Consider the following 26493-nt stretch of genomic DNA (forward strand, 5'->3'; position numbering starts at 1 on the left):
AAGAAAGGAGGATTGCTAGATGATTCTTTCTAGAACAAGTAAGTCCCCAATTTCCCCTTCTCAGAAACAAACAAACAAACAAAAAACGGATACGTTTGGAAACATGACTTACTTCATTTGAGTTTGAAACTATTCTGGCTAAGCTGTTGGCAAGTGGCCACTCTGTTCTAACCAAGCACCAAGAACACCAACAAATGGGACCAGTTCCCATGGCAATATCCCTAATTATGTGTATCATCCATACACAAGGCATATCTGAACAAGTGGTTTTTTTTATTGTGATGAAAACTAGAAGATTTCCCCCAACATACGTCATCAAACTATTTACAACCTCTGTAAAATTTGCGTGTTTGAAAATAGTTTTTCCACTATCACATATGTTACGAATACAGTAAAATAGCTTCACTCTATTTTTAAAGATGCAGTACCCTTCTATTTTAATTTTCTTATGAAAATCTGAATTTCTATTGCAATTGCTCAGTATTTAACATATTTAAAATACCAATGGACATGGGCTGCTAGACAGACATTACTCTATAATGAAATTGTGAAAATATAGCATTTTAAATTTTTATATACATTTCTGAACTATAAAATGCAGGCAAAGTTACATAGTATTATAAGCTGATTCTCTAGTCAGGTAATAACTTACATTTCTACACAGGATGGGTCATTACAAATTACTTCTTTAAAAAAGTTCTTTGTTGGTATTTCCTAGCCTGTTGGCTGCTGCATATACAAGGCGCGTACACTCGTGTGCATGTGTTGGGGGTGTTTGTCCAGGTGAGTGAAAGGCAGTGTGGGAATAAGTAGACATGGAAGACATGACAGGCCAAATCTTTCTCCTCAACTCAACCAGGTCAAGTTGAAAACACTTCTGCGGGACCCACAACCCTGCAGGTGTGGAGGGAAAAGTAAAGGGACAGATTTGGCCGATGGCGTACGTTTACGTGATAAACTTACAGGCAATGGGAAGGGGCAAGGTCTGATAGCGGGTTCTGAACTGTGAGTGTTAAGGCTTCCTGGGCCTGTGTGGTTCATCAGCATTAGTTCACATTTGAGCCTTTCTATGCAGACTGCGTGGGTGCTGGCATTAACACGGCTTCAAGTCTATGAATCCTCACTATAAAAGCAATAAGACAACCCTGAAACTACATCTTAGCTACACTTCTAGGCAGTCCTAATAACAAAACAAAGGAATATTAATACAACCGAAGGCCTCGCCTCTCACCACATTTATTCAATTGCAGCTTTGGTACATATAATAAACAAAGCACAGACTTAGGAATACTGCATCTTTTCCCGTATACATGTTACCATTCTAACGAGCTGATCTCAAAGTACAGACTGACATTTCCATTTCAGACACAAATGGCAATCTGAAGTTAAATAAGTTGTATAAAAATGAACACAGTCATTGCATGAGCTGTTCCAAATTTCAACCATGATGAACATGGCTTTTCTAATTACCTAGAACCATCACTTGTAAACACTGAAGCATTTTGAAAGCCCTCTCCCCTACCTCATCTTCGTATTTCCCTTTTAAACTTTGAAGTGGTATTTAAAGGTGCTCATTATTTTACTCATGGAACCAACGCTCAACTTTTGAAAACAAACGCCATATGCGTTATGTAAAGATAATTGTATAACCTCCATGGTATAGCCCTCAGGAACCTCTTTCTAAATGCCATAAAAGAACTTAAAATCAAGCCGTGTCCAAAGCAGTTGACAGCAGGAGGCTGGAGCAGAATGGGGAATTTCTCTCGAAACAACTTCAGATTGGAATATTAAGGGATTCTCTGAAAACCCTCAAATAGTCAAACTCCCTCATCATCAGGCTTCAGTTCTCCCTGCTGTGTGCTGAGGCATTCCCAAGCACACGCTGTCTGTAGCTGCAAGCTGAACCACTTCAAATCGGAACCGAAAGCACGCTCTGCTTAGGAAACAACTGCGAAGCCTGTTAGGATTCTTTCCCTTTTTTGATAGTTTACCATATACTGTGCTTTTCAAGAAGCTGGACACACATATGAAATGGGTGGAGGCTCTTCTGTGCCTAAGGACATACCATTCCCTCAGTCCCAAACCACTTTCTTTTATACAGGAAACATGGAGGAAACTCACCAAGGAGGATTGCTTACATTCCCCAGAGAAGCTCCAAGTAAGTTTCAGTTCTTGGAGCAGATTAGGATGTGTTTGTGAACTTGTGCTTGCATCTCTTCTAAAAATATCGCTATGTCAAAAGTTGGGGAATGCTGTAATGATGGCAGGTTTTATCGCCTTCCTTACCATCTCAATATGCTTCCCGCTTATTGGGAGCGAGGGGGAAAGCTCCCTTCCCCAAGTCTTCCCTATTCTGCTAGAGAGGTGCAATTCATTTAGCTCTGTGCTAAATTTAAATCAAGATGTCACTCAGGAAGCTTCCCCTGCCTGACAGCTCAATGAATTCTACCTGTAAAACTTGCCAGATGTCTCTTAATGGGTAAAGGATTGGCTCTTATGAGAGCGGCCAGAACTAAGCCAAAACTATACTTCCCTTACTACCTGCCAACGAGGCTCTGGGGCCAGTGCCTGGGGAGGCCATGGTTGTTAGCTATGGTTTGTGTCCTTTGCCCTCGTCAGTTACTAAGGCTGGCATGCATCAGGAAACCTGTGTTTATTCTGAATGATAATAGGCGATGAGGAGTAGGAAGTGCATATAGTACAGATTAAAAAATGTTTCAATTGGTTAAAAAAAAAAAAAAAGGAAACCTACTGGCTGGTGGGTACCAACCTTTATAGCTCAAGTTATTTATCAATAGAACTGCAGCCCTTGTTAGAGGGAAGTTGCCTGATAACTTTTTCAGACCTGGCAGAAAATATAGAGCGCATAGTTTTGAAGCTGGGAATTTACCTGTAAATCATGATACTTTTGCTTGGACATTTCTTAGAATTCCCGTAGAAGCTGTCCGACAGAAATGGTTCTTCTTGTAGTGTTAATAGTGCTTGCATTGTCAGAAAACAATTATCCAAATTAGAAGCTAATACTATAAAGGATAACTATAAAGGATAACTCTGTCACCAGAGCTCATTTTTTAGAATGTCCAGACACTTAAAAATGAGTTACGAATATGATGAAATTGATTTGTGCAATTCCCCAAATCAAGCGTGACACTGAAATATATTGCAAAGTCTGGAGACCTCTTATATTTAAGCTATTCAAAAGTCTTAACAACAAAAATCTCACCAAACCCAATTGCCACATAAAGCTGGGAAAATAGCAGCTTTTAGTGGGGACAAAAAAATATGATACTATTTTGGACAGAGTGCTTGTTGGGGATGTATTGCTTTTCCTGTATATTTTGCTAGATACAAAAAGGCTCATCATTTGAGAGAAGGAGTGGAACCTGGCTTTGCTCTCATCCTTCTCCCAGGATAAGCAGGTGGTCTGTCCCTGCAGACGCCAGTGTGGGAGCATGAGGATTCTGGGTGTTTAAAATGTGAAATGTGTAGAGAAGAATCCACGGGAGAGTCAGATTCTGCCTCTCCACGCTGGAGAAGTAGCACCAGGGCAGGCTTTCCATGGGGACACTCATGCCCAAGCAAAACAGACCCACTGGCCAAAGGGCTAATCCTCAGCCCTGCCTCCCTTGCCTCTCTAGTCACCAAATAACTGTTTTTGAACAAGGAAAGGGGAGCATAGTCTTTAATTGTGGTACTCAAGCAAGTAGGACAACAAACAGCGGCAAGGTTACCTCAGTGCCGTGGATGTAACTAAGACACCTGAAATGCCGGGGTGTTTCTTACAATCCCTTTAGTAAGTATGAAAACTGGTAACGTGAGTCCTCAGTGGCGTTATTGTAGGAAAGTCCTTCTATTCATTATTGCTTTTCTCCTCATCTCTGCTTTGTCTCATTTTCATGTTCACTGACTTTGCCTGGGCAGCCCCACCTCTTCCCTCGGTGCCAGTGTGTCTAAGAAAGCCCCCCTCCCCCTTGATTCCTTGTAATCAAACACTAAGGGCAGGAAGAAATGATGCCTAGGTGACAGAACACTGCAATTTGGAGTGGGGCAATAGTTATTATTATTATTATTATTATTTTTAGACAGGCTCTTCCTATTCAACTACAGAACACCTGTGCCAGTCCACGCCAGGGAAGAGCAGGACTGGCCTTTGAGAAATTGCTCTGCCCCTTTGCTGGAACGGATGAACAAAACATCATCGAAACAGAACAAAAACAAGCAACGACAAACAAATGAAGACTCCATGTTGGTTCTCTTCAGGGGATGGCGTGAGGACAAGCGTGAGCACAATCTAGGTCTGCCATCGCTAGCACAGAGGGCTACTTCTGTGCGCCTTTCCTTTGGGGTAGTGGAACATCGCCAACGGCCCCTCCCTTTCTAGTTCATGCTGCTTGCTGGTAACAGGCTGGATGTGTGGTCTAGCTTACTGAGATAGGAACTGAAATTTCTGTCAAAGGGGTTTCAGGGGTGGTGCGGGTGGGGGCCTGGAAGAATCCTCCAAACTGAGAAGGCCTTCTCTAACCATCAATTTGTGGTAGATGACCTTTAAGGGACTGATAGCAGAGTGTCTGCCAGCTCGGAAAATGTACAAGCTACAAACATCTTTTCAATGGCAGAGGACATAGCATGGAAAACAATGCCTGTCTCTTCAGGACCCGAGGCGCTGAACTCCCAGGCCAGCGTGAACGCAGAGGGCTCTCTGACGCGCGTGGTCATGGTGGGGGGTTACCTTCAGGCCGAAGGGAGAAGGGTTGGTTCCTTCCTGTTCCTGCTCTGGTTTCAGGCACCGTGGGAATGGCGGTGCCCTTGACGCTAACACTGTAGAGGGAGCTCAGCCCTGCTGAGTTAGTAGCTCCTCAAGAGACCCAGCTCTTACTCCCGGCTGGAGCGGAGCCGTCCTCACACCAGCATGTGCCTCCTGCGGTGCAGGGCCAGGTGGTCTGACCTGGAGAAGCTGCGGTCACAGTCCGCGCACTTGAATGGCTTCACTCCCGTGTGTTTGCGGTAATGCCTGGTCAGTTCATCCGAACGGGCAAACTTCCAGGTGCAGCCTTCCCACGTGCATTTGTACGGCTTCTCTCCTGGAAGAGACAAAGACACACAAGCTTTGGGGCTCCATCCTTTCTCTGCGACAACCCAGCCAGCACTGAATGCTGGGAAAGCGTTGCCGTCAATGGGTGTTCCATTTGGCAGGTCTCTGTGAGGAAACCTTAGCATCCCTCCAGGGCCCCTGGGGGGGGCAGAGGTGAGTTTTCAATTTCGTCCTTCTCGCTGTGACATCAGAGACGTCAGTTCACATTCACATGTGTGGCTGAGGAGTAATTGCTATGTGGTTTGCTTGTCCCACGGCACCATGGTGGGCTAAACACCAGTATTAACCCTTCCCCGAGTCTGACTTGGCTCTCGGGCTGGAGTCACAGAGAACAGTAAAGGGTACTTAGTTACATTTTAATAGGCTCCCTTTCCTCCGGAATATGTATCACTTCAGGGCTATAAGGCTGTATAGGACATAATGTCCATTTATCTGTCATTCGGGGTATCCGCGTCACTTCATTACAAGGTAAAACAACCCAGACATTAGACATACGTTACCCACAAACATCTACATGGTGTTTGTCTCCTAGGAGGAAATCTTAGATAGCCTAGCAGTGCCAAAGCAAGGATGCAAGCAAGTACGTTTTTCAAGACTGGAGAACCAGACTGAGACGGAGGAATCCTGAAGCCGGACTGAAACGCTGAAAGCCCTTGTAAAAAAAAAAAGAAGTGTGTAACTTGACCCGGCCTTTCAGTCAGCTTGTAAGGGCAGTAAAATCTCCAAAGCCTGTGCTGGGAAAAGATAGCCCATCCATTGTCCAAATGGGCTCCCAGTGGGAGGTGGACAATAGCTGACCTAGGTGCACAGTTTTCCTAGCTCTCCGTCCAAATGGAAGCCCTGTCCCCACGCAACCTCACAGAACTGCCCCCCCCCCCGTTTGTCCAATGGACTGCAATGAAGAGATCTATAATGGGGACAGGGTAGGCGGCTGATGCTAAGCCTGTGCTGCAAAGAATCCCCCACTTCACAGGTGAGACAACGGATGCTCAGAGTAGCCAGGTAAATTACTCAAGGGCTAGTAAGAGGGTGTGCCTGGCTCCGACTCCAGCACCTTTCACTGTGCTACCGAGGAACAGATAACTGTTATTCCCACTGAACTACTGCCTCCTCAGACACAGTCAGTTCTCCTTTGTTTAGTCAAATCCTATTTCAGTTAAGTCCCTAACATAACATGTAATGACCTTACTTTGATGCCTGTCTCCTCTATAGCTGCTGAATTCTAAAAAGGACAGGGGCCACACTTTCACTGTCTCTAGCGCCTAGGTTAGGTCCTAAGCAAGTTCTAGGGTGAATTAACAGAAGTGTGTATGCAACACGCACACACGCACACACACACACACACACGGAGCAGCAGCAGCAGCAGCAGTAAATGCACAGGAAACTTACAGTCCCTTTAAGTGAAATGTATAGGTAAAAGCCAACATGGGAAAATGTGACCAAACTAGAAGGCACATTTGTTTTTAAATTCAACTGTTAAGTCAGTGTTGGGTCTTAGGATCAAGTGGCCCTTTCAGGAGAGAGTGAATGTTTCAGATGCAGGGAATCTAGAAACGCTGAGGCACTAATTGTGGCCTCAGGAAGCACCACAATACTCTGAAAGGATCCATTCAAGTAAAAGCATCCTGATGCATTGACCAAAAACCTCAACTTCTAATTCTTTCCAGTTGTTCCAAAGAGACAAAACACGTATTTGCATGTGCTTGCTGACCAGAGTTCTAAGGAAATGAAGCAAATACAAACCAGGCAAGTGTCTAACTTACAAAGAAGTGGAGATCTAGAAGAGAACATATCCCTGACAGTGAATAACATGTATTTACGTGTTCAATGTTGCTCATGTTTTTATTGTCTGTATGAGTTCTGCAGTTAGTACAACATAAATAAACGTTTCCAGTGTTCTACCACCTTTGCCACTCTGAGTTAACTGGTTGTCACCTAGAGACATCTCCTAGCAGTGGCTTGTGCTTTGGGATCACGAAAAGAGAAAGTGTCAAAATGGAGGAAGGAGAAGGGATCTTCTTTTTGTCCCCCCCCTTCATTGAAAATTGTTTTCTTTCCAACATAATATATCCTGATTACATTTCTCCTCCCACTTCCTCTCCACCTCTCCTCTCATCCAGATCCACCCCCATTCTGTTTCTCATTAGCAAATAAAGACTCCTATAGGATAATAATAAAATATGATAAAACAGAAACACATTGGAATAGGACACAACAAACAAGCAGTAGGAAAAGAGCTCAAGAAAAGACACAAGAAACAGACACAAAGATCCAGCCATTACACATACTCAGGAATCCCATATAAATACCAAACTAGAAGCTATACTATATACACAAAAGACCTTTAGAGTAAAAAGAAAAAAATGTAAATAAAATAAAAGTATGATAAAATTCGAAAGGAAGGAAGGAAGGAAGGAAGGAAGGAAGGAAGGAAGGAAGGAACGAAGGAAGGAAGGAGCCACCAAAGATGCTGTTGATTTCATTTTCTGTTCAGTTCAACACACTGCTGGGTATTCAAGACTTGTTTCTCCAGTGAGACTCCCTTTGAGAAAACTGAATTTTCATTTGCAAATGGTTACTGATTGGAGATGGCTCCTGCATCGAGGGGTATGTGTCCCCTCTTCCTCTCAGCTATCAGACTCCATCTAGTGCAGACCCTGCAGGCCTTGCCCATGTTGCCTGTCTCCATGAGTTCATGTGTGGGTTGGCACCACTGTGGTTTGTGTCTTCCACCCCCTCTGGCTCTTAGCCTCCTCTTCAGCAGTGTTCTCTGAGCCCCAAAGGGGGAGGAGGTTTTTATTTGTATTTTTATGGAGACATCCTATTTAGGCCTGAGTTTCCCAAGGCACCTCTCTCTCTCTCTCTCTCTCTCTCTCTCTCTCTCTCTGTGTGTGTGTGTGTGTGTGTGTGTGTATGTGTCTCTCTCTCTCTCTTTCTCTCTCTGTCTCTTTGTCTAGTTGCTGTGGGTCTCTATATTTGTTCCCATCTGCTGCAGGAGGAAGCTTCTCTGATGCTAACTGAGCAAAGCACTGATCTATGAGTATAGAAGAATGCCATTAGCAGTTGTTTTATTGCTACTTTTTTTCTTTCAGAACATTAATATTTGGTGTTTCCCTAAGTCCCTAGGGTATCTAGTCTCATCAGGTGTGGATTCCATCGGGTGAAGTGGGCCTTAAGTCAAACCAAATATTGGTTGGTTATTCTGACAATTTATGCCACCATTGCACTAGCATATTTTGCAGGCAGAAGGACACCATTGTAAATCAAAGGGGCCGTGTCTGGCTTGGTGTTTCCATTTTCCTTTTGGTAGCCTGAAGAGTAACTTCCCATATCAAAGACACTAGCACGTAGAGCTGAGCTTGACTTCTCTGTGTTCAATGAGTTGTGTAGACGTTGTCCTTTGCAATGAGGCCTTGCTGTCAGTTTGTGAAGATCAACTTATAGACTTGACAACAATCTAGGTTGTTTGTGGGGGGGGTCCCATGAGACCCTTCTGAACAACAACTCTATTACATGTAACAATACCACAACTGGAAGCTTCATTTGGTGACAAGACATGTCTAGCTGAGGTTCCATTTCCCTTATTGTTTTGCAATTTAGATTGCTTTTATACAGGTATGGATTTTACAAAGCTTCTTCTGTATCACCCCTCAAATGGCCCTTAATTCCAGCTATCACTCCCTTCTCCCTCCTGATACCCTGAAATCAATTCTTCTGATCTAGTCCCTTGCCATATACCTATAGCTATATTTTATTTCTCTTTCCTAGCAAGATCTAAGTGTCCCTTTTAGTCCCTTATGCTATACCTAACCTCTGTGGTTCTGGCTATTTTGAGTAGAACATCAATATGAAGTGAAAGTTTCTGGTTTCTTTGAAGACTCAGTTTTGTCATGTGATGTTTTGCTTCAAGCTGGGCACTTGATGCTTTGCTGGAAGTTAGCTTGTAAGAGGGCACGTGATGTTTTGCTTGAACTCTCTCTTGCCAGGGGCATGACTTTGGCCAGCTGAGAACATCCATGGGTGAACTCCGAGGAGAGAAGATATATAGAGGCCCACACACAGTGAGAGATCACTTTTTTGGATGGATATCGCTGAGCTGATCTTCATTCTTTGACACTTGACTTTCAGAGAGAAGCATTCCAGAGAATTTCTAACTGAGTCTTGTGGCTTCTTTGTGTTGGCCTTTGAACTGGACAGCTGGTATCATAATGGACTGAGTTGGGTAATCCCCTAAAGGCCCCATTGACCCTAATCAGCAGGAAGTACATAAAAGGAATCTACAGCCTTTTCCTCTATTAATCTCCTATCTAAGGTCAGGGGGTTGGAAGGGAGGTAAAGATGCTTAAGAACCTTAAATAAAATAGGTTTGGTAAAAAAAAAAAAAATCTAAGCCTACATCAATGAATATATACATGTGAGCAACTGTGTCTGTGCCAGGATAAAGCATCCTTTGGGCAAATGCCCAAGAGTGGTATAGCTGGATCTTGAGGTAGACTGATTTCCCTGAGGAAGTGCCACACTGATTTCCACAGTGGTTGACAAATTTGCACTCCCACCAGCAATGGATGAATGTTCCTCTTATTCCACATCCCTCACCAGCATGAGCTGTCACTTGTTCTGTTGATCTTAGCCATTCTAACAGGTGTAAGATGAAATCTCAAAGTAATTTTGATGTGAATTTCTCTGATGACTACAGATATTGAACTTGTCTTTGTTTTTTTTAGCCATTTGGATTTTCTCACTTGAGAAGTCTCTGTTTTAGAGCTGTACCCTCCACTTTAAAATTGAGTTGTTTTATTGATATCTAGTTTTTTAGTTCTTTATATATTTTGGATATTAGGCCTCTATTGGACAGATAGTTGGTAAAACTCTTTTCCCATCCTGTAGGCTGTCTCCATGTTCAGATGACAGTGTCCTTTGCTGTGTAGAAGCTTCTCAGTTTCAAAAGGTCCATTTTTTAAAAAAAAATTATTTTAAATTTTATTTTTATTAATTATAGTTTATTCACTTTGTATCCCGGCTGTAGCCCCCTTCCCCATCCCCTCTCAATCCCTCCCTCCCTCTTCTTCTCCTATGCCCCTCCCCCACTCCACTGATAGGGGAGGTCATCCTCCCCTTCCCTCTGACCCTAGCCTATCAGGTCTCATCAGGACTGGCTTCATTGTCTTCCTTTGTGGCCTGGTAAGGCTGCTCCCCCCTCAGGGGGAGGTGATCAAAGAGACAGCCATTGAGTTCATGTCAGAGATGATCCCTGTTCCTATTACTGGGGAACCCACCTGGACACTGAGCTGCCATGGGCTACTTCTGTGCAGGGGTTCTAGATTATCTCCACGCATGATCCTTGGTTGGAGTATCAGTCCCACAAAAGACCCTTGTGCCCAGATTTTTTGGTTCTCTTCTCCTTGTGGAGCTCCAGACCCTTCCAGGTCTTTCTATCTCCCCCTTTTTTTTTTCATAAGATTCCCTGCACTCTGCCCAAAGTTTGGCTATGAGTCTCAGCATATGTTTTGATACCCTGCTGGGTAGAGTCTTTCAGAGAACCTCTGTGGTAGGCTCCTGTCCTGTTCCCTGTTTTCTCCCTCTTCCGATGTCTGTCCCATTTGCCTTTCCAAGTGAGGATTGAGCATCCCACCCAGGTCCATTTATTTAATAGTTGATTGTATGCCCGTGCTTTCACTGTTCCTTTCAGAAAGTCTGAGAAAAACTCTTCTCGGTGGGAGAAAAGTTGCTGAAATTGCGTAGCCGTGTGTGGGTCAATGTGCTTCTGTCCTGGTGAGGAAGTAGCAGCTGAGATTAGAACAAGGTGGATGGACCCTTTCCACACCACAGGGTAAAGAATGGATGCATACCTGTGAAGCTGACGGGATGAAGGCGGCTAGGGCAAGAAGGTCTAGGCCCACCTTCCAGGGCATAGGAGATGATACGGCCTGAAGCACAGACCGGCTGCATGCCACCTGCGGACTGGATTTGCTTGTCTAATTTAAGCACATATAGTCTACAATTTTCTTTTCACAATTATTTTGCCCAACTTAATAATGGTACTTATGCCTTTTCCACTTGAAAAAAAAATAGAAGGAACTGGTCAACTGTGGTCTCCATTTTTACATATTTAAAGGTTGGAGGAAAGCTGTAAAGCAGGACAATTCATACTTGCAAATACTGAATGAAACATTAATGTCTGCAAATAGGCTTTTATTGGCACTTGTCCATATTAACTTGTTTATGTTGTTTTGGCTGTTTACCAGCAAAGGCAATGTTTGTCAGTGACAGCACAAAACACAAGGCCTTCTGTGTTCTAAAACATGTAGCACCTGGCTTTCTATAGAGAGCCCAACAAACCCAGACCTAAGAGATGGACACTTCTGCATATGGTCAGTTTCTTAAACATATGCTAATTTATTCAACTAGGGTCTATACTGCACATTGCTAGTTTGGGGTGGAGTAGTGAGTGGAATACTTTGGCAATGGTATCAAAATTTTCAAAATAAGAGCCTCAATCCAAATGTCAAAAGTGCTCTCCGTCATACACACATGATATTGCTGTTTTCTTTTATCACTTCTAACATAACTATTTATTTGAAAATGCATTCTTTTTTCATCAAGCCACCAGGTTGAGATATAATACATTCTTAGTAATTATATTTTAAATATGATTTTATGATTATTATTATTATTATTGTGTATTTGTAATGTGTATACATATAGGCACATGCCATAGTACCGATACCTGTGTGGAGGTCATGACAACTTCATAGAGTCATTTCTCTCCTTCCACCTTTATGTGGATTCTGGGAACTGAACCCAGGCCACGAAGCTTGAATGGCAAGGTCCTTTATCCACTGAGATATCTCACCTAAGATATACCTAATGTTTTTTGCATTTACGTATGTATGTATGTATGTATGTATGTATGTATGTATGTATGTATGTATGTACGTATTTATTTATTCTTTTCAGTGACGCTGGGTGTGTGGGGAATATGCAGATATGCAGCTGAACCCACGTCGGTGTGAAAGGCCCACCTGACAGACTTGGTTCTCCTCTTCTACCATGAGGGATCCAGGGATCAGCCTCAGGTTCTGAGGCTTGGTGCCAAGTTCCTTCACCCCATGAGCTATTCCACTGGCCAATACTGTTGTGTTAATGGATAGCTGTCGGTGTCTGCCTTTATTATCGTGTGATATTATATGTGTATATATACTGTGTAGTGTTTAAATCAGGTTAAACACATCTAACTATTCACTTATCAGACATTCACAGGGAAAACTTCCAGAATCCTTTCATCTAAGAATTTGAAATATCATTACTTATGACCACTCAGCTGTGCATCAGCACAGTAGAGCTCTCTATGCCCATCTACCTGTAACTTAGCAGTTTGCTCAACTCCCTCCTCCTCTTCCTCCCATTCCTACCTTGTTCATTCTCTGATAATCACTCCCCTGCTTTTCCATCTTTCACAGGATAAACTTCCTTTTGTTCCACGTATTAGTGAGATCATATAACCACAGTCTCTTAGTGTCTGGAGACGTGTTCTTTCCTAACAATTTAAACTGAGAGATCTGAACAAGAGGGAATGAATGCCTATCTTATAAGGCCCACTCAACTCTACCAGACTTTAAAAGTTTCTTCATGAGCCCTTACAACCATTAGGAGAGTTTGGCCACCTCCCTCCAGGCTGTGGGAGTCAGATGGCATGTGCCTGGGGAATACTTCTCCGGATGTTAGCTGGCTATCAGAGAAGATGGCACTGCATCAGAATCGGAGTCCTGTTCCACCTCCAGCTACTTCATACAGACAGGAAAAGTGGCCACTGTGAACAATGACGTGGCTTTTCTACCTGGGAAGGGGTGTCAACACGGGGAAGGTCAGAGAATGGGAGTTTAGATGTCAAAAGGATTTTTCTTTTCTTTTTTAGGGGAAGATGTTTGGGACAGTGACAACTTTCAGCAATTGTCTGAGCCCATTCCATGGGGAACAAGTAAAGAGTGCATGACTGAAAAGCAGTCTGCGAGGTGCATAAGCAGTAAGGAAAGACAAGGGAACCGGTGTCAGTGGTACTAGAGCAAACACTCACGGACAGCTACTGAAAGCCAATGAAAGCACCATGGAAGCATCATCAACTGGGGACTCCCTTAGGGGAAGATAGGATGAGAGGCAAAGAGTAGGCATAATTTCCTGAGTGACACATGACCTTCCAAAAACATTTTTCTTTAAAAAAAAAAATGTAGCTTTTTTTTATTCTTCAAAAAGCAAAGCATCATATACATAATATTCATCATCTCCACTGTCCCGTTGTCTCATTAGCCAGTCTTTGCATTAAATTTTTATAATAGGGTGGACTAAAGGCCAGGATCTTCAACCCCTCTCTAAACTTAAAGGCTCAGCTTCTAAGCACTAGGGAGAGATGGTGCTCTGGGTAGGCAGGCTGCTTGTCTGTCCTCACTCAAAGGAGAAACAGGCACCAGTTTTGTCTACCTCAAACAAGTGTTTCATTAAGAAAAATCAATAAGCCAAGGATTTATCTCTGGACTAGTCGGGTTTTAGGACTAGATAAAAACAATTCTAGTTGCTACTGCACTACTGCTCATTTATAATGTCTATGTGCTTTGAAACAATTGAAAGGACGCACATTACCAAATCAGAGACTAATTTAGCGATACCATGAAGAGCTAATTAAAGAGATAACCAGTGTTCTAACCTACATATAAGTGTGTGCCAGTAAGTTTTGCGTGGTGACGATGTTTCTCCCGTTTTATGGTCTTTGCTCTAAAACCTTACTGTATACTCCAGTTTCACGTCAGGAGCAGGTAAGCAAGACCTGCACAGTCAGAACACCCGTGGGCACACCAACATGGAGAGGGGCGGGGGAGGGGCCCACACGGCTCCACCCTGAGATGAAGGGCCATGGACAAGCAGGGACTGCTGAGAGGGAGCATCAGGTTCCTGCCAGGGGAGTGTCTCTGCAGGAAGTACAGTAGCACATGGTCAGCCCTTCACAGCAGCACTAACGGATTCAGTAGGATGTACTACACACACACACACACACACACACACACACACACACACACACACACAGTAATTTGTGTAACAAAGCAAATTAAATAGTAAATTTAAAGTAATTAAAATAGTAAAAGGTCCTGAACTTAACTGGGGCAAGGGAAGAGTTGGACGAGATAGGAGGAGTAGAAATGAAATAAAAGCAGTATTGTGTATAAAATTCTCAAAAAAAAAAAACCAAACAAACCAAAAACTCGGTTTCTTATGACAAAATGGTTGTTCACTGCCTCGTGTTACTTGAAGAAGTTCTGTTGCATGGCAACATGCTCGTCCAATAGAGAAAGTGAAGTGAACTAAGGCCATGTCCTGTTTTCTGTTTCTGATAACTATGGGTTTTCAAACCAAAAAAAATTCAGTTTCTGGACAATTTCTCTGTACATCAGAACAACAGGACACACTGTTACTATAGGTCACTACTTTGAGTTTCTGGCTTTTTAACCACTTTTGTTGTTTAAAGGGAGTATTAAATGAACCAACAGTTAAAAGTAAAAGAGATTTAAGTATCTCTAAAAAGTTGAGATGTTAAAAATGTACATTCCAGTCAGTAGATCCATGCTGTTGAGATATAATTTATAATTCACAAATCATAGTACTGGATCATCTAATATGTACTATGTTCCAGAACTTTTGAAAAGCCTATAAATCTATTAATATTGAATTATGTTAGTTTCAACCTTGTTTGCAATTGGAAAAGCTTCTAATGCTTTTGCAACTGGTTTGTTAATATAAAACAGGGATATATTTTTATTTATGTAGGTAAATGAAGCGAGTGTTTTCCTTTCAAAGACAGGCAGTGGCAAGAACAGAATGGTATGTGAATTTTAAATGGAATTGTTTCTGTGAAAGAGTTGGCTCAGAGCTGGACCTAGTGGCTCAGATCTGGAAGGTTATCAGTTGGGAGGCTGTGGCAAGATTTGTGCCACATCTGAGGCTATTATTGGATATAAAGAGAGTTCCAGGATAGTCCTGCTAGAGAACAAAACTGTCTTAAACCAGACAAAGCAAAAAATAGGCTTGGCCAATAAAAGTAGATGAACATCTACAGCTGTTTGCTCTGTTTCTTATACCTCTGTTCTTTAAGAAGATGAACTCTGCTGACGGTGAGAGGATTTCTGTTAATTTCTTCAGGACTAGCAGGTTTTCCTTCAAGTTTAATTTATTTGTAGCAGAATCCCACACATATTTTATGCCAAATTGTTTTCTCAGTACATGTGCTGAAAACAAAAATGCCATGCCTGCCTCTTTCTTAATAAATTATTAACATGGAGGGATTGCTTTGTCTGTGTATATATCTGTACACCACATACTTTTCTGGTGCCCACTGAGGCCAGAAGAAGGAGCTGGATTCTCTGTGACTGTAGGTACACACAGTTGAGAGCTGGGTGCTGGGAATCAAACATGGGTCCTCTGGAAGAGCAGCTCTTAACCACCAAGCTACGTCTGCAGGCCCATCCTACCTTTCTTTCTTTTTTAAAAATTATCTACCCTTGTTTTTTTAAAATTTTACTTTATTTTTTATTAATTACAGCTTATTTACTTTGTATCCCAGCTGTAGCCCCTTCCCTCATCCCCCCCAATCCCACCCTTCCTCCCTCTTCTCCTCCCATGCCCCTCCCCCAGTCCACTGATAGGGGAGGTCCTCCTCCCTTTCATCTGACCCTAGTCTATCAGGTTTCATCAGGACTGGCTGCACTGTCCTCCTCTGTGGCCTGGTAAGGCTGCTCCTCCCTCAGGTGGAGGTGATCAAAGAGCCAGCCCATATCCTCGTTTTCTTTTGAGACAAGGTTTCTCTGTGTAGCCTTGGCTGTCCTGGAACTCACTTTGTAGACCAGGCTGCCCTCAAACTCGTAGATCCACCTGCCTCTCCCTCCCAAGTGTGGGCTCCCTTTCTATCTTTTTTATTCCATATAGAAAAAAGGGTTAGGCAATGAACAAATACAAATGTAACCCTCCACAGGCAAAAACCTTCAAAAAATATTAAGCGTTTTACAAAATGCCTGGAATTTGTGACTTCCACATCAGACTGTTATTGATTCTGATTTCTTATGTTAGTTCTATGAAAGAAAATGAAATTATTGGCAAAAGTTTGCTACAGTGCGGTAGCAATAAGTCTTGCTATGTAATTTTGTTTTTTCGGCATAAAGTTAAAATGTAAAAAAAAAAAAAACAACAACAACAAAAAACACAAAGTCGGTGATGGGCGGCTAGCTGGGTGATGCTATGCCACTCCTTTAGGTAAGTTTAGCCTCTGTTTAAGCCATTTCTTTCATTGTTATATTTCGTATTTTAATGTAACATTTTCAGCATCATCTTTAAGAAAAAAAAAATATACATACCATAAAAGGGGTAAGGACATCTGGGGGCTGCTGAGATGGCTCAGTGGCTAACAAACCTTAACATACAACTGGCAACCTCACTGCAAAGCAGGGGAAGGTTGAGAGAATCAACGCCACCAGGTTGACCTCTGACCTTCCCTGTGTCCTGTAGCTAAGCATCCTTCCCCTTTCTCCCACCCCACTACTGCCTCCACCCCTTCATCAACAATAACAACTTTTGAAAAGCATCATTTTGTTACTCCAGCACACTTGGCTGCAGCTTCCTATGCCTTCACAGCCTGTCTGTGCCCGTGTGCTCCCAGGTGTTGTTAATGAAGTGTCCTGATAAAATAAGAACTCAGATCAGATTTTTTTTTTTTTTTCTGTCTTGAAAAAGTCAACACAAACTGATTTATTATGAGACACTTGTCTTTTTCCATTCTGGTTAAAGAACAGGATTAAGAGTAGCTCAGCGCATTGCTATGGCATTTACCCAGCAGAAGGCACAATAAGGTCTAAAGAAAACACCAGGTATTGAATGGAATCCCAAAACCTACCACACAGAACCACTTTTTCAGGGCCTCCCATTTCACCACCTGAAATGCTGAGAGGTAAATGCGGACTGAGACAAAGGGCAGGTGCTTTTTTCATATGAAAATGACGTGTGAGCAATATACTTAGAGGAATGTGCCATTTCAAAGGCCTGTTTTAAACAAAACACCCGTGTTCTCAGCGGCTCCTCTGTTATTTTCTCAAGCCACTGAAAAGGAACACCCTTAGCAACAGGAAACACAGGCATTTTCTGGGTTCAGAAGTGCATTTTTGAAATATGTCCCTGTTTAACTTTTACAAATGTACAGGGCCCAGACACTGACAAATGAGCCTCGTTACATTCAGGGCTCAACATATTTGCTGTGACAATCTGTTTCACTTGAGGAATGGTATTTGCATATGAGGAAAGAAAGAGGGGGAGGGGGAAGAAAGAAAAAAAAAAAAAAAACAACCAAGATTCCTATCTTGTCTTCTGGTTTCTGTTACATTAGTTCATGAAAGTTCACAGATTTCTAGATTGGGAAGGAAATTAGGTACTTTCAGGACGAGGAAATAGAAACTGGGTGACCAGGAAAGAGCTGGCAAGACAAGCTTCTCTGAGTTGCCCAAGGATGGTCTAGGCCACACACCCTCTTGGGAGTTAAAGCAGCCTACGCTATCTGGAGCTTTAAAACTGAGCCAACCATGTGCTCAGTTTCCAACCTGAGACCAGGTCCAGGCTGTAGAACTCAGCTTCTAGTAAGCAGTTTCCCCATCACTAAAATGCTGGCTTGTCTATTCCTACAAGCTGTGAAACTCCAAACTGCAGATCGATTGAAGAGTGTTTAATTTTATGGTTATGAAACTCAAGGTATTCCTGTGTACTGGGAAGAAAAATAAATAAATAAATAAATAAATAAAAAAATAAATAAATAAATAAAAAGTTAGAAATACATCTTGTTTGCTGTTGTTCGGCATGTGAAGATGTGTGTGTGTGTATTTAGGTGTGCTCACTGATACAAGCCCCTGTAGATCCCAGTATGTCTTCATTATTTGCTTCTCCAACTCGCTTTTTGAAACATAATTTCCCCCTTAACCTAGAGCTTACTGATTTAGCTAGACTAAGCCAACGCCTTTAAGTTTTTTTTTTTTTTTTTACTTAGGTCCTAGGGAATTAGCACTCAGGTCCTCTGAGCCATATTTCTGTTTGCTATTTTTAAGAAACAAATTAAAGTGTTCAGCAAACTGGATGTCGATACCAATTTTAGCTTTTGAAAACATTTTAGGTAGAAAGCTGTCTGAGCCAAGTAGAGCAACCTATTGTATAATATGTGCAGTCCACCTATTCAATCTTGGAAAGTCAATCAAATAATCAATGTGTTACTCTTCATTCCCCTGAAGTGAAGGGGCTTACTTCTCCATTGTGTGTGAAAAAACCTGACGCCCTCGTGTCCTCCCAAGGCCATTCTCTAAAGTCAAACCTTGATAAAATAGTATTTCCTAGAACATGTGATACTTTCCATACACCATGCCTCTTTCTGCGTAACTTCCTGACTTCAGCACATTTGACCTTGACAGCTTTCTAACCTGGCAGTTGCAGCACCCCGCTTCAGTCAGGCCTTCTGCCCCTTTCCCAGCCACTCTCCACTTCAGCTTACTGCTTCAATAAGCCAGGAGATCTGGTCGCAACTGGATCGGCAGACAGGAGCCCGAGTTACGACTTACAGGACAGAAAGTAATGTTAACACAGTCAAGCCTTCTCACCCAGAAAGCAAACATTAATGCATGAAAATATTCTATAATAAAATCTACTTTACAGAAAGCAAAAAGTTCAAGGTCAAAGGACGTTGTTTTATTTGGCTGGCCCTGAGTTTCAGTTTCCACAAGGTGTCAACACGGTGTGTCTGCTTCCCTTTGCTTCAGTTTCTTTTGCAGAGCCTCTTCTCTAACCTGTCACATTAATGTGTGCCAAGGCTTTGAGATTTTCTTCTCACACGGCTCTGCTCACCCTCACAGCTCCCACTGTAACTTGCCATGGAGCTCCCAAGCATCTGCTTCCCACTCTCGCTGCTAGGCACCAGAAACATTATAAGATAGTTTTACCCATGGGCCTGAAAGCCATCTCAGATGGCCAAAACCTCCTTCAGCACCTGCCACCTCAACAGCATGCCCCTCTTCCTTCAATGCTTCAGAAAAGGGGGTGACCGTATCTATACCCATTCCACGTCCCAAATGTCTTTGGGTGTAGAGATTTTTTTTTTTTGAGACTCTTCTATGAAGAAGCAGGGCAGCTATTTTCCCCCTGTCCCATCAAGATTATGACAGGGGCTAGCTCTGGCTTCCCACTGTCTGTTCAGCACTCGTCTCTATTCAACCCCACAGGGTGCTCTGTCTTTCTTTAGGCTTTGTCACCTTTCACCAGGTTCAGCTTCAACTGTTTCATTACTGTGTGCCACATCTGCCCTGTACTGAACCATCATACAATGGACCTAATAAGAAAGTTAGCTAGTACAGATAAGGCTTTCGGGTAGGTACCAGCTCGATGCCTCCATGTTCTATGACTCAAACATGCAATGGCCTCGACAACAGGGTCTTATCATCAAGTTGTGGAAGGTAATAAAAACAAGGACAGTGGCCTATACTGGTTGAGAGGGAGTTCTGCAGGAACCCACAGAACAACAGCTCCAAAAGAGTAAGTAGCCCATCCTTGGCACTGAATTTTCATCCCAGCCTAAAGCGTCTGGGAGAGGCATTGTCCCCCAATTTAGGCTGCTATGGTACATACATGCATAAGAACACATTTTAGGGAGTTACTACAGTAGGTTTCTGGGAGGCTTGTCCAGAGATCTTCAGCATTAGCGCTTCTTCCTCTTGCTCCCCCTCTACCACATCCTCTCAGTCCTCACTCCACTTAACCCTTCCTGTTCCATTATTCTCCTTTCTTCCTTCCTACCACCTGCATTCTATCTACATTGCCTTAAAATACCCCTTAGGACCCCTCACTATTCTCCTGCTTTCTATGGGTACTCAAATTTAAAAAGACATGTTTAAAGATTCAAAGCCAGCATCCACATGTAAGAGAGCATATGTGGCATTTGTCTTCATGAGTCTGGCTTACCTCTCACTCAGCATAATGTGTCCCAGCTCCGACCATTTACATGCAGATTTCATAATTCCATTTGCCTTTACAGCTGAATAATATCATATTGTAAGTATGTACCATATTTTCATTATTCACTCATCAGCTGCTGGACATCTAGGCTGTTTCCATTTCCAAGCTATTGTGAACACAGCAGCAATAAACAAAGACGAGAAAGTATTTGTACTACAAGATAAAGTCCTTTGGGAATATGCCCAGGAGTGGTATAGGTGGAGTGTATTGCAAATCTCCTTATAACCTATTGAGAAACAATCACACTAATTTAATAGTGGCTATAGCAATTTTTACCCCCACGGACAGCAAATAAGTGTTCCCTTTCCTCTATGGACGTGTCCACCAAAAAGAAATCTTATACATAAGATGAAATCTCCAAGTAGTCTTAATCTGCATTATCCTGATGGCTAAGGATGTTGAACATTTTAAAGAATGTTTTTCAGTCATTTTTATTTATTCTTTTGGGAACACACTGTTTTGTTTCATGCCCTAGACTTTAATGTTTTGTTTTTCCCCTTGGTGCTTAGTTTTTTGAGTTCTTTCTGTATTCAGATACTAACCCTCTGTCAGATGTTTAGCTGGTAAAAATTTTCTTCTAAGTCTATAGAGCGACTTGTTCCTGAAATAATGGTGTCCTTTGCTGTACAGAAGCTTTATAGTTTCATGAGATCCTAATTTTAATTGTTTATAAGGCCTGCATTACCAGGTTTTGTGAAGAAAATCCTTTCCTCTGTTTATAAATCGAAGTGTACGCCCTACTTGCTCTTCTAAGAGTTAAAGGTACCAGGTATTATGTGGATTCTCAGAAATATGCCTCATATTTGTGTGTGTGTGTGTGTGTGTGTGTGTGTATGTGTGTGTGTGTGTATGTGTGTGTGTGTGTGTGTGTGTATACATACATGTCTTTACCCAAAACTTTGGCTCTAATGCCAGTGAAGGAATGGACTTGCCAGCAAAAGCCAGTGGGCAAAGAACAAAATCTTCCTTCATCCATGTCCTTTGGACAGGCTGCCACCACAAGGTTTGGCCTAGATTAAAGGGGGCTCTTCTTACCTCAGAATATAGGTATATCGTCTAACCTCAAAAAACAATTTGGATTGAAAATGGGTCTTCCCACTTCAAATAATTTAATTAAGAAAAAACCCTCAAAGGTGTACCCAGCCAATGGATTTTAGTTAATTCCAGGTGTAGTCAAGATGACAACTAAGAACAGCCATCACAGCTTCACTCCTTGTCAGCTTGACATATAACCATATCTCCTTATGTCATGTTTAACTTCCAAATGGAAATTATAACAAGGCCATCATTATATCTAACATGATATAGTATCTCACATCCAATCCCCAATGCATGATACATTTAACCAGGTCATAATTATGCCTACCTACTCTTTGCACAATAGCAAAAACATTATAAATTTAGAGTAGGAGGCAATGCCCCCTGAAGGTAGCCTTTCAGTATCTCAAAACTTAAATATGATAACAGACATTCTTTGAATTGATGTTATATTACATGATAAGAGAATTGAGGGAAGAAACGCGAATATCTGAACAAACCAATGCTTGACAGGAATATGACAGAAACTCTCCTGTTAATTATAATCTTTGATGCTGCAGCTGGTCACATGGCCTTAGCTGGTATTTATAACCACCTTCCTCTATTGCCCATTCTGTATTTATTTCTTACACCCTTGTCAAGCATTTCAAGAAGTCCTTTCCTGAAGGGTGACCTATACTCTTCATCCTGAAGGGTCTGTGCCCTCTGTCATCCGGCATGGATTAGGTTGTTGTAGTTCTCAGTTGACTTTAATCATGGGACAGAGGCAGCACCAAGTGACACTCCAAAGGATCTCCTGCAACCAGACACAGTCGTTTGGAGAAGCAACCCGCTTTCCCCTTGGTAATCAGAATCAAGCACCCCTCCTAACACTGTCATTCGTTTCTTAGCCTGTTGGTTTAAGGGCATCAGAAGCCCAAAGTGGCCAGAGAGAAGTCTGAGCTTCCACTTCAGCAGAATGTCTGTTGTATCTCCTGGCAGGAGCATGGCCCTTCCTGGAACCAAAGAACAGCAGAGCAGTCACTGTACGGTCACCTGGGGAATGGTGCCATCACTGGAGCATAGTATTAGTCTCTGCGGCTGGAAGAGCTGGTGCTCAGTGGCAGCTGTAGTTGGGTCAGTGCTGGTGAATGATAACCCATATTGTCAAGTTCATGGGCCCATTGGGCAATGGCAGGGATGGCTGGGGAAAGAGGCTGCCTGTCCATATACTGGGTCATCTTATCTACTTGATTACTGAACTGCTCCTCAAATGAAGTCATCTTTTGATGAGCCTTTACATGGGACACACGTATCTCACATCCTTTGTCCACTTGGAGAGACCTATCCACACATGTCTTCCCCAGATGTCTTTGTCATGTATTTTCCAGTCATAAAAAATTTTCCAAGTCCCTCACCATCCAGCCAATACACTGGCTACAGCCCATGAGTCAGTGAACAAGAACACATCTGGCCATTCCTCATTCCAAAGAAAATGTAAGAGCATGTGTATTTCTGTCCACTGTGAAAATTTCCCTTTGTTGGTGTCTTTCTGGGTTGTGCCAGAAAGTAACTGTAATGTTGTAGCTGTCTACTTCTGGCTGATGCCAGCAGAACCTTCAGTAAACAAAGCCCCAGTCTTCTCTTCCTCAGTCACCTGATCATAGGGCACATGAGACTATAGGTACATGCATGGCTGTAGATGACATTGTGGTAGGAGCAGAAACCACAGGCATTCATGTAATTTGCTTGTGCTTTTAGGACCTGATTGGCCTGATCACGTATATACCAGTTCTCTCTGATAATGGATTGCTGCTATGAACATCTTCCTTTATGATTTGGTGGGTCAGAAAATACCTACCTCATGTTGGGAAGCTTAGGTTGGCCTATTGCCTATTCAGTTTCTGCTAAGGCCGGATGGATAGTAGGCCAAGAGCTGTCTCTCAAAGGGAGAACAGTTGTCTGCAGATGATGGTAGAGCCTTGTTCCAAAATCCCAAAGGTCTCTTCTGTGATTCGTCTACAGGAGCCTGCCAAACACTTCAAACAGCATCCCTATCTGCCAGTGATACTTCAGGTACCACTGGGTCTGCAGGATCATATGGTCCAAGTGGTACAGCAGCCGGCACAGCAGCCTGAACCTGCTGAGGAGCCTTCTCCCGAAGGTCCCACTCAAAGCCAGCAGATATCCGAGTCACTTAGTGTATGGGCCAGAGTAACACACCCAAGTGAGGAGGTGCTGTCTCCAGAATCGAAGTAGGCTCAGTAATTGTTGGGCTTCTTTCTTGGTGGAGGGAGAGGCCAGGTGCAATAACTCAGCCTTCACCATAAAAGGAGTAGCTCTACATGCCCCATACTACTGGCTGGCTAAGCATTCCACTGAGAAAGAGGCCGCTGGGATTTGATTGGATTTATTTCCCATCCTCTAATGTGTGTGTGTGCCCAACAAGTCCACAGTGGTGTCTACCCGGTGCCCATTAGATTCAATCAGCATAATGTCAACAACATAGTGGACCAATGTGATATTTTGTGGAAGAGAGGGATCAAGTGAGTTATAAACTAAGTTACAATAGAGGGCTGGAAAGTTAATATATCCTTGAGTTATACGGCTGGCTCGTATGGACAGGTTCTGAAAAGAAGGCATTTGCTATATCAATAGCTGCATGCTATGTACCAGGAGATGTGTTAATCTGCTCAAGTAAGGGCCCCAACATCTGGTACAGCAGCTGCAGCTAGGGTCATTACTTGATTCAGATTTTTATAGTAAAGGGTAACAGGTTTTATGTTGAGGTCCTTTATCCATCGGAAGTCAGTTTTGGGTAGGGTGAGAGGTAAGGATCTAGAATTATTCTTCTGCATGTGCCTATCCGGTTTGGCCAGCACGACTTGTTGAAGATGCTATCTTTTCTCCAAGGTGTATTTTTGGTCTTTGTCAAAAATCGGCTGGCTGGACGTACATTGGGGTTATCAGTTTTATTTTCTCGATTAATGTATCTGTTTATTTACCAGCATCATACTGTTTTATTACAATGTTCTGCAGTGTGACTTGAAATCAGGATGTTGATGCCTCCAGCAAGGTGTTTATTATTCAGGACTGCTTTGTTATCCTGGATCTCCACGTCAATTTGGAGATTTTTTTTTTTTTTTTTTAAATACGGTCTCATCATGAACTCAGGCTGGCTTTGACCTGGCTTTCCTCTTGCCTCAGACCTCTGGAGTGCTCAGTTTACATGCATGCTCTATAATGCTAGATTCTGTGCATGGCGTCTTTCTGAAAGATCATCACATCTTCGCACACCTTGATCACATTTCCTTTGGTTTCTTCATTTGCCTGCCTCATAAACATTTCCCACGATTTTTGATGTTTTTATCTCCTCATCTGCATAGGTCTTCCCACCGCACAGTGGGCGAAGGATGGTTGTGTTAAGACTCTTTTCACTCTGTGCTATGGCGGAAGGTTCTCTTGCCTGGCCACTGACTGAATGAACACCGTGATACTGAATGTGTTTGGCGTCTCCTCATCCCTGTATCCCCTGGGCCTAATGCAGAGCTCTATGCTAACAATTAACTGAGCGAAACTACTATAACACAGACATATAACACAGTAGTGTTATAACTACTATAACACAGACATAAAGTCCACAACATGCAAGAGTTAACAAAACGTAATCTATTTTGGCGTGTGAATATATTGTTTGATTTTCCTCAACTGCTCTCCACTTTAATTTTAAGAATATTTTTCATTGGCACAGGAGACAACTTCCTGAACAGAACACCAACAGCACAGGCTCTAAGAGCAACAACCAATAAATGGGACCTCATGAAACTGAAAAGCTTCTGTAAAGCAAAAGACACCGTCATCAAAACAAATAGACAGCCTACAGATTGGGAAAGAATCTTCACCAACCCTTTATCTGACAGAGGGCTAATATCCAGTATATATAAAGAACTAAAGAAGCAGAAAAGCAACAAACCAAGTAATCCACTTAAAAAATGGGGAACAGAGCTAAACAGAGAATTCTCGAAAGAGGAACATCGAATGGCAGAGAAACACTTAAAGAAATGCTCAACCTCATTAGCCATTAGGGAAATGCAAATCAAAACGACCCTGAGATTTCACCTTACACCCATCAGAATGGCCAAGATGAAAAACTCAAGTGATAGCACATGCTGGAGAGGTTGTGGAGAAAAAGGAACCCTCCTCCATTGCTGGTGGGAATGTAAACTGGTTCAACCACTCTGGAAGTCAATCTGGCACTTTCTCAGACAACTAGGAGTAGTGCTACCTCAAGACCCAGCTATACCACTCCTAGGTATATACCCAAAATTTGCTCAAGTACACAACAAGGACATTTGTTCAACCATGTTCGTAGCAGCTTTATTTGTAATAGCCAGAACTTGGAAACAACCTAGATGTCCATCAACGGAGGAATGGATACAGAAATTGTGGTATTTTTACACAATGGAATACTACTCAGCAATCAAAAAGGAGGAAATCATGAAATTTGCAGGCAAGTGGTGGGATCTAGAAAAGATCATTCTGAGTGAAGTATCCCAGAAGGAGAAAGACAAACTTGGTATATACTCGCTTATATAGACCTACAAGACATGATAAACATAATGAAATCTACACACCTAAAGAAGATAATCAAGAAAGTGGACACAGGCGAAGGGGATTAATCCTCATTTAGAAAGACAAATGGGATGTGCATTGAACTTATGACAGGAGTCTACCACAAAAGGCATCTGAAAGACTCTACCTAGCAGTGTTTCAAAGCAGACACTAAAACTCATAACCAAACCCTCGGCAGAGTGCAGGGAATCATATGAAAGAAGGGAAGTTAGTATGATATGGAAAGGATAGGAGCTCTACAAAGACCAAATATATCTGGGCACAGGGTCTTTTCTGAGACTGACACTCAACCAAGGACCATCTATGGATATAACCTAGAACTTCTGCTCGGATGTGGCCTGTGGTAGCTCAGTAACCAAGTAGTTTTCCAAAGTAAGGGGAACACGGACTATTTCTAACAGGATCTCAAGGGCAGGCTGTTTGACACCCCCCCCCCCCCAGGGGAGGAGCAGTCTGTTAGGCCACAGAGGAAGACTTTGCAGCCAGCCCTGAAGATACCTGATAAAACAGGGTCAGATGAAAGGGGAGGAGGTCCTCCCCTATCAGGGGACTTGGAAAGGGGCAGGGAGGAGACCAGGGAGGGAGTGTGGGGTTGGGGAGGGAATGAGGGAGCGGGATACAGCTGGGACACAGAGTTAACAAAATGTAACTAAAAAAAAAAATAAAATAAAAAAAAA

The 26493-nt window shown here is 42.6% G+C and overlaps 1 protein-coding gene across 6 annotated transcripts in view; it reads right to left on the reverse strand.

The window, feature by feature from the left end:
- Nucleotides 1-254: 254 nt before the first annotated feature.
- Klf12 (KLF transcription factor 12) overlaps nt 255-26493 on the reverse strand; it is a 431501-nt gene continuing 405262 nt past the window's right edge. For all 6 annotated transcript variants that reach the window (XM_055609629.1, XM_055609631.1, XM_055609626.1 and 3 more), the window contains one exon: nt 255-5081. In XM_055609629.1, the coding sequence (XP_055465604.1) occupies nt 4900-5081 (182 nt within the window). In that variant the 3' untranslated portion in view covers nt 255-4899. The remainder of the gene's footprint in view (nt 5082-26493) is intronic.

The sequence above is a fragment of the Psammomys obesus genome, unplaced genomic scaffold (genome assembly GCF_907164565.1).
Source record: "Psammomys obesus unplaced genomic scaffold, mPsaObe1.curated_primary_1811, whole genome shotgun sequence".
Classification (NCBI taxonomy): Eukaryota; Metazoa; Chordata; class Mammalia; order Rodentia; family Muridae; genus Psammomys; species Psammomys obesus.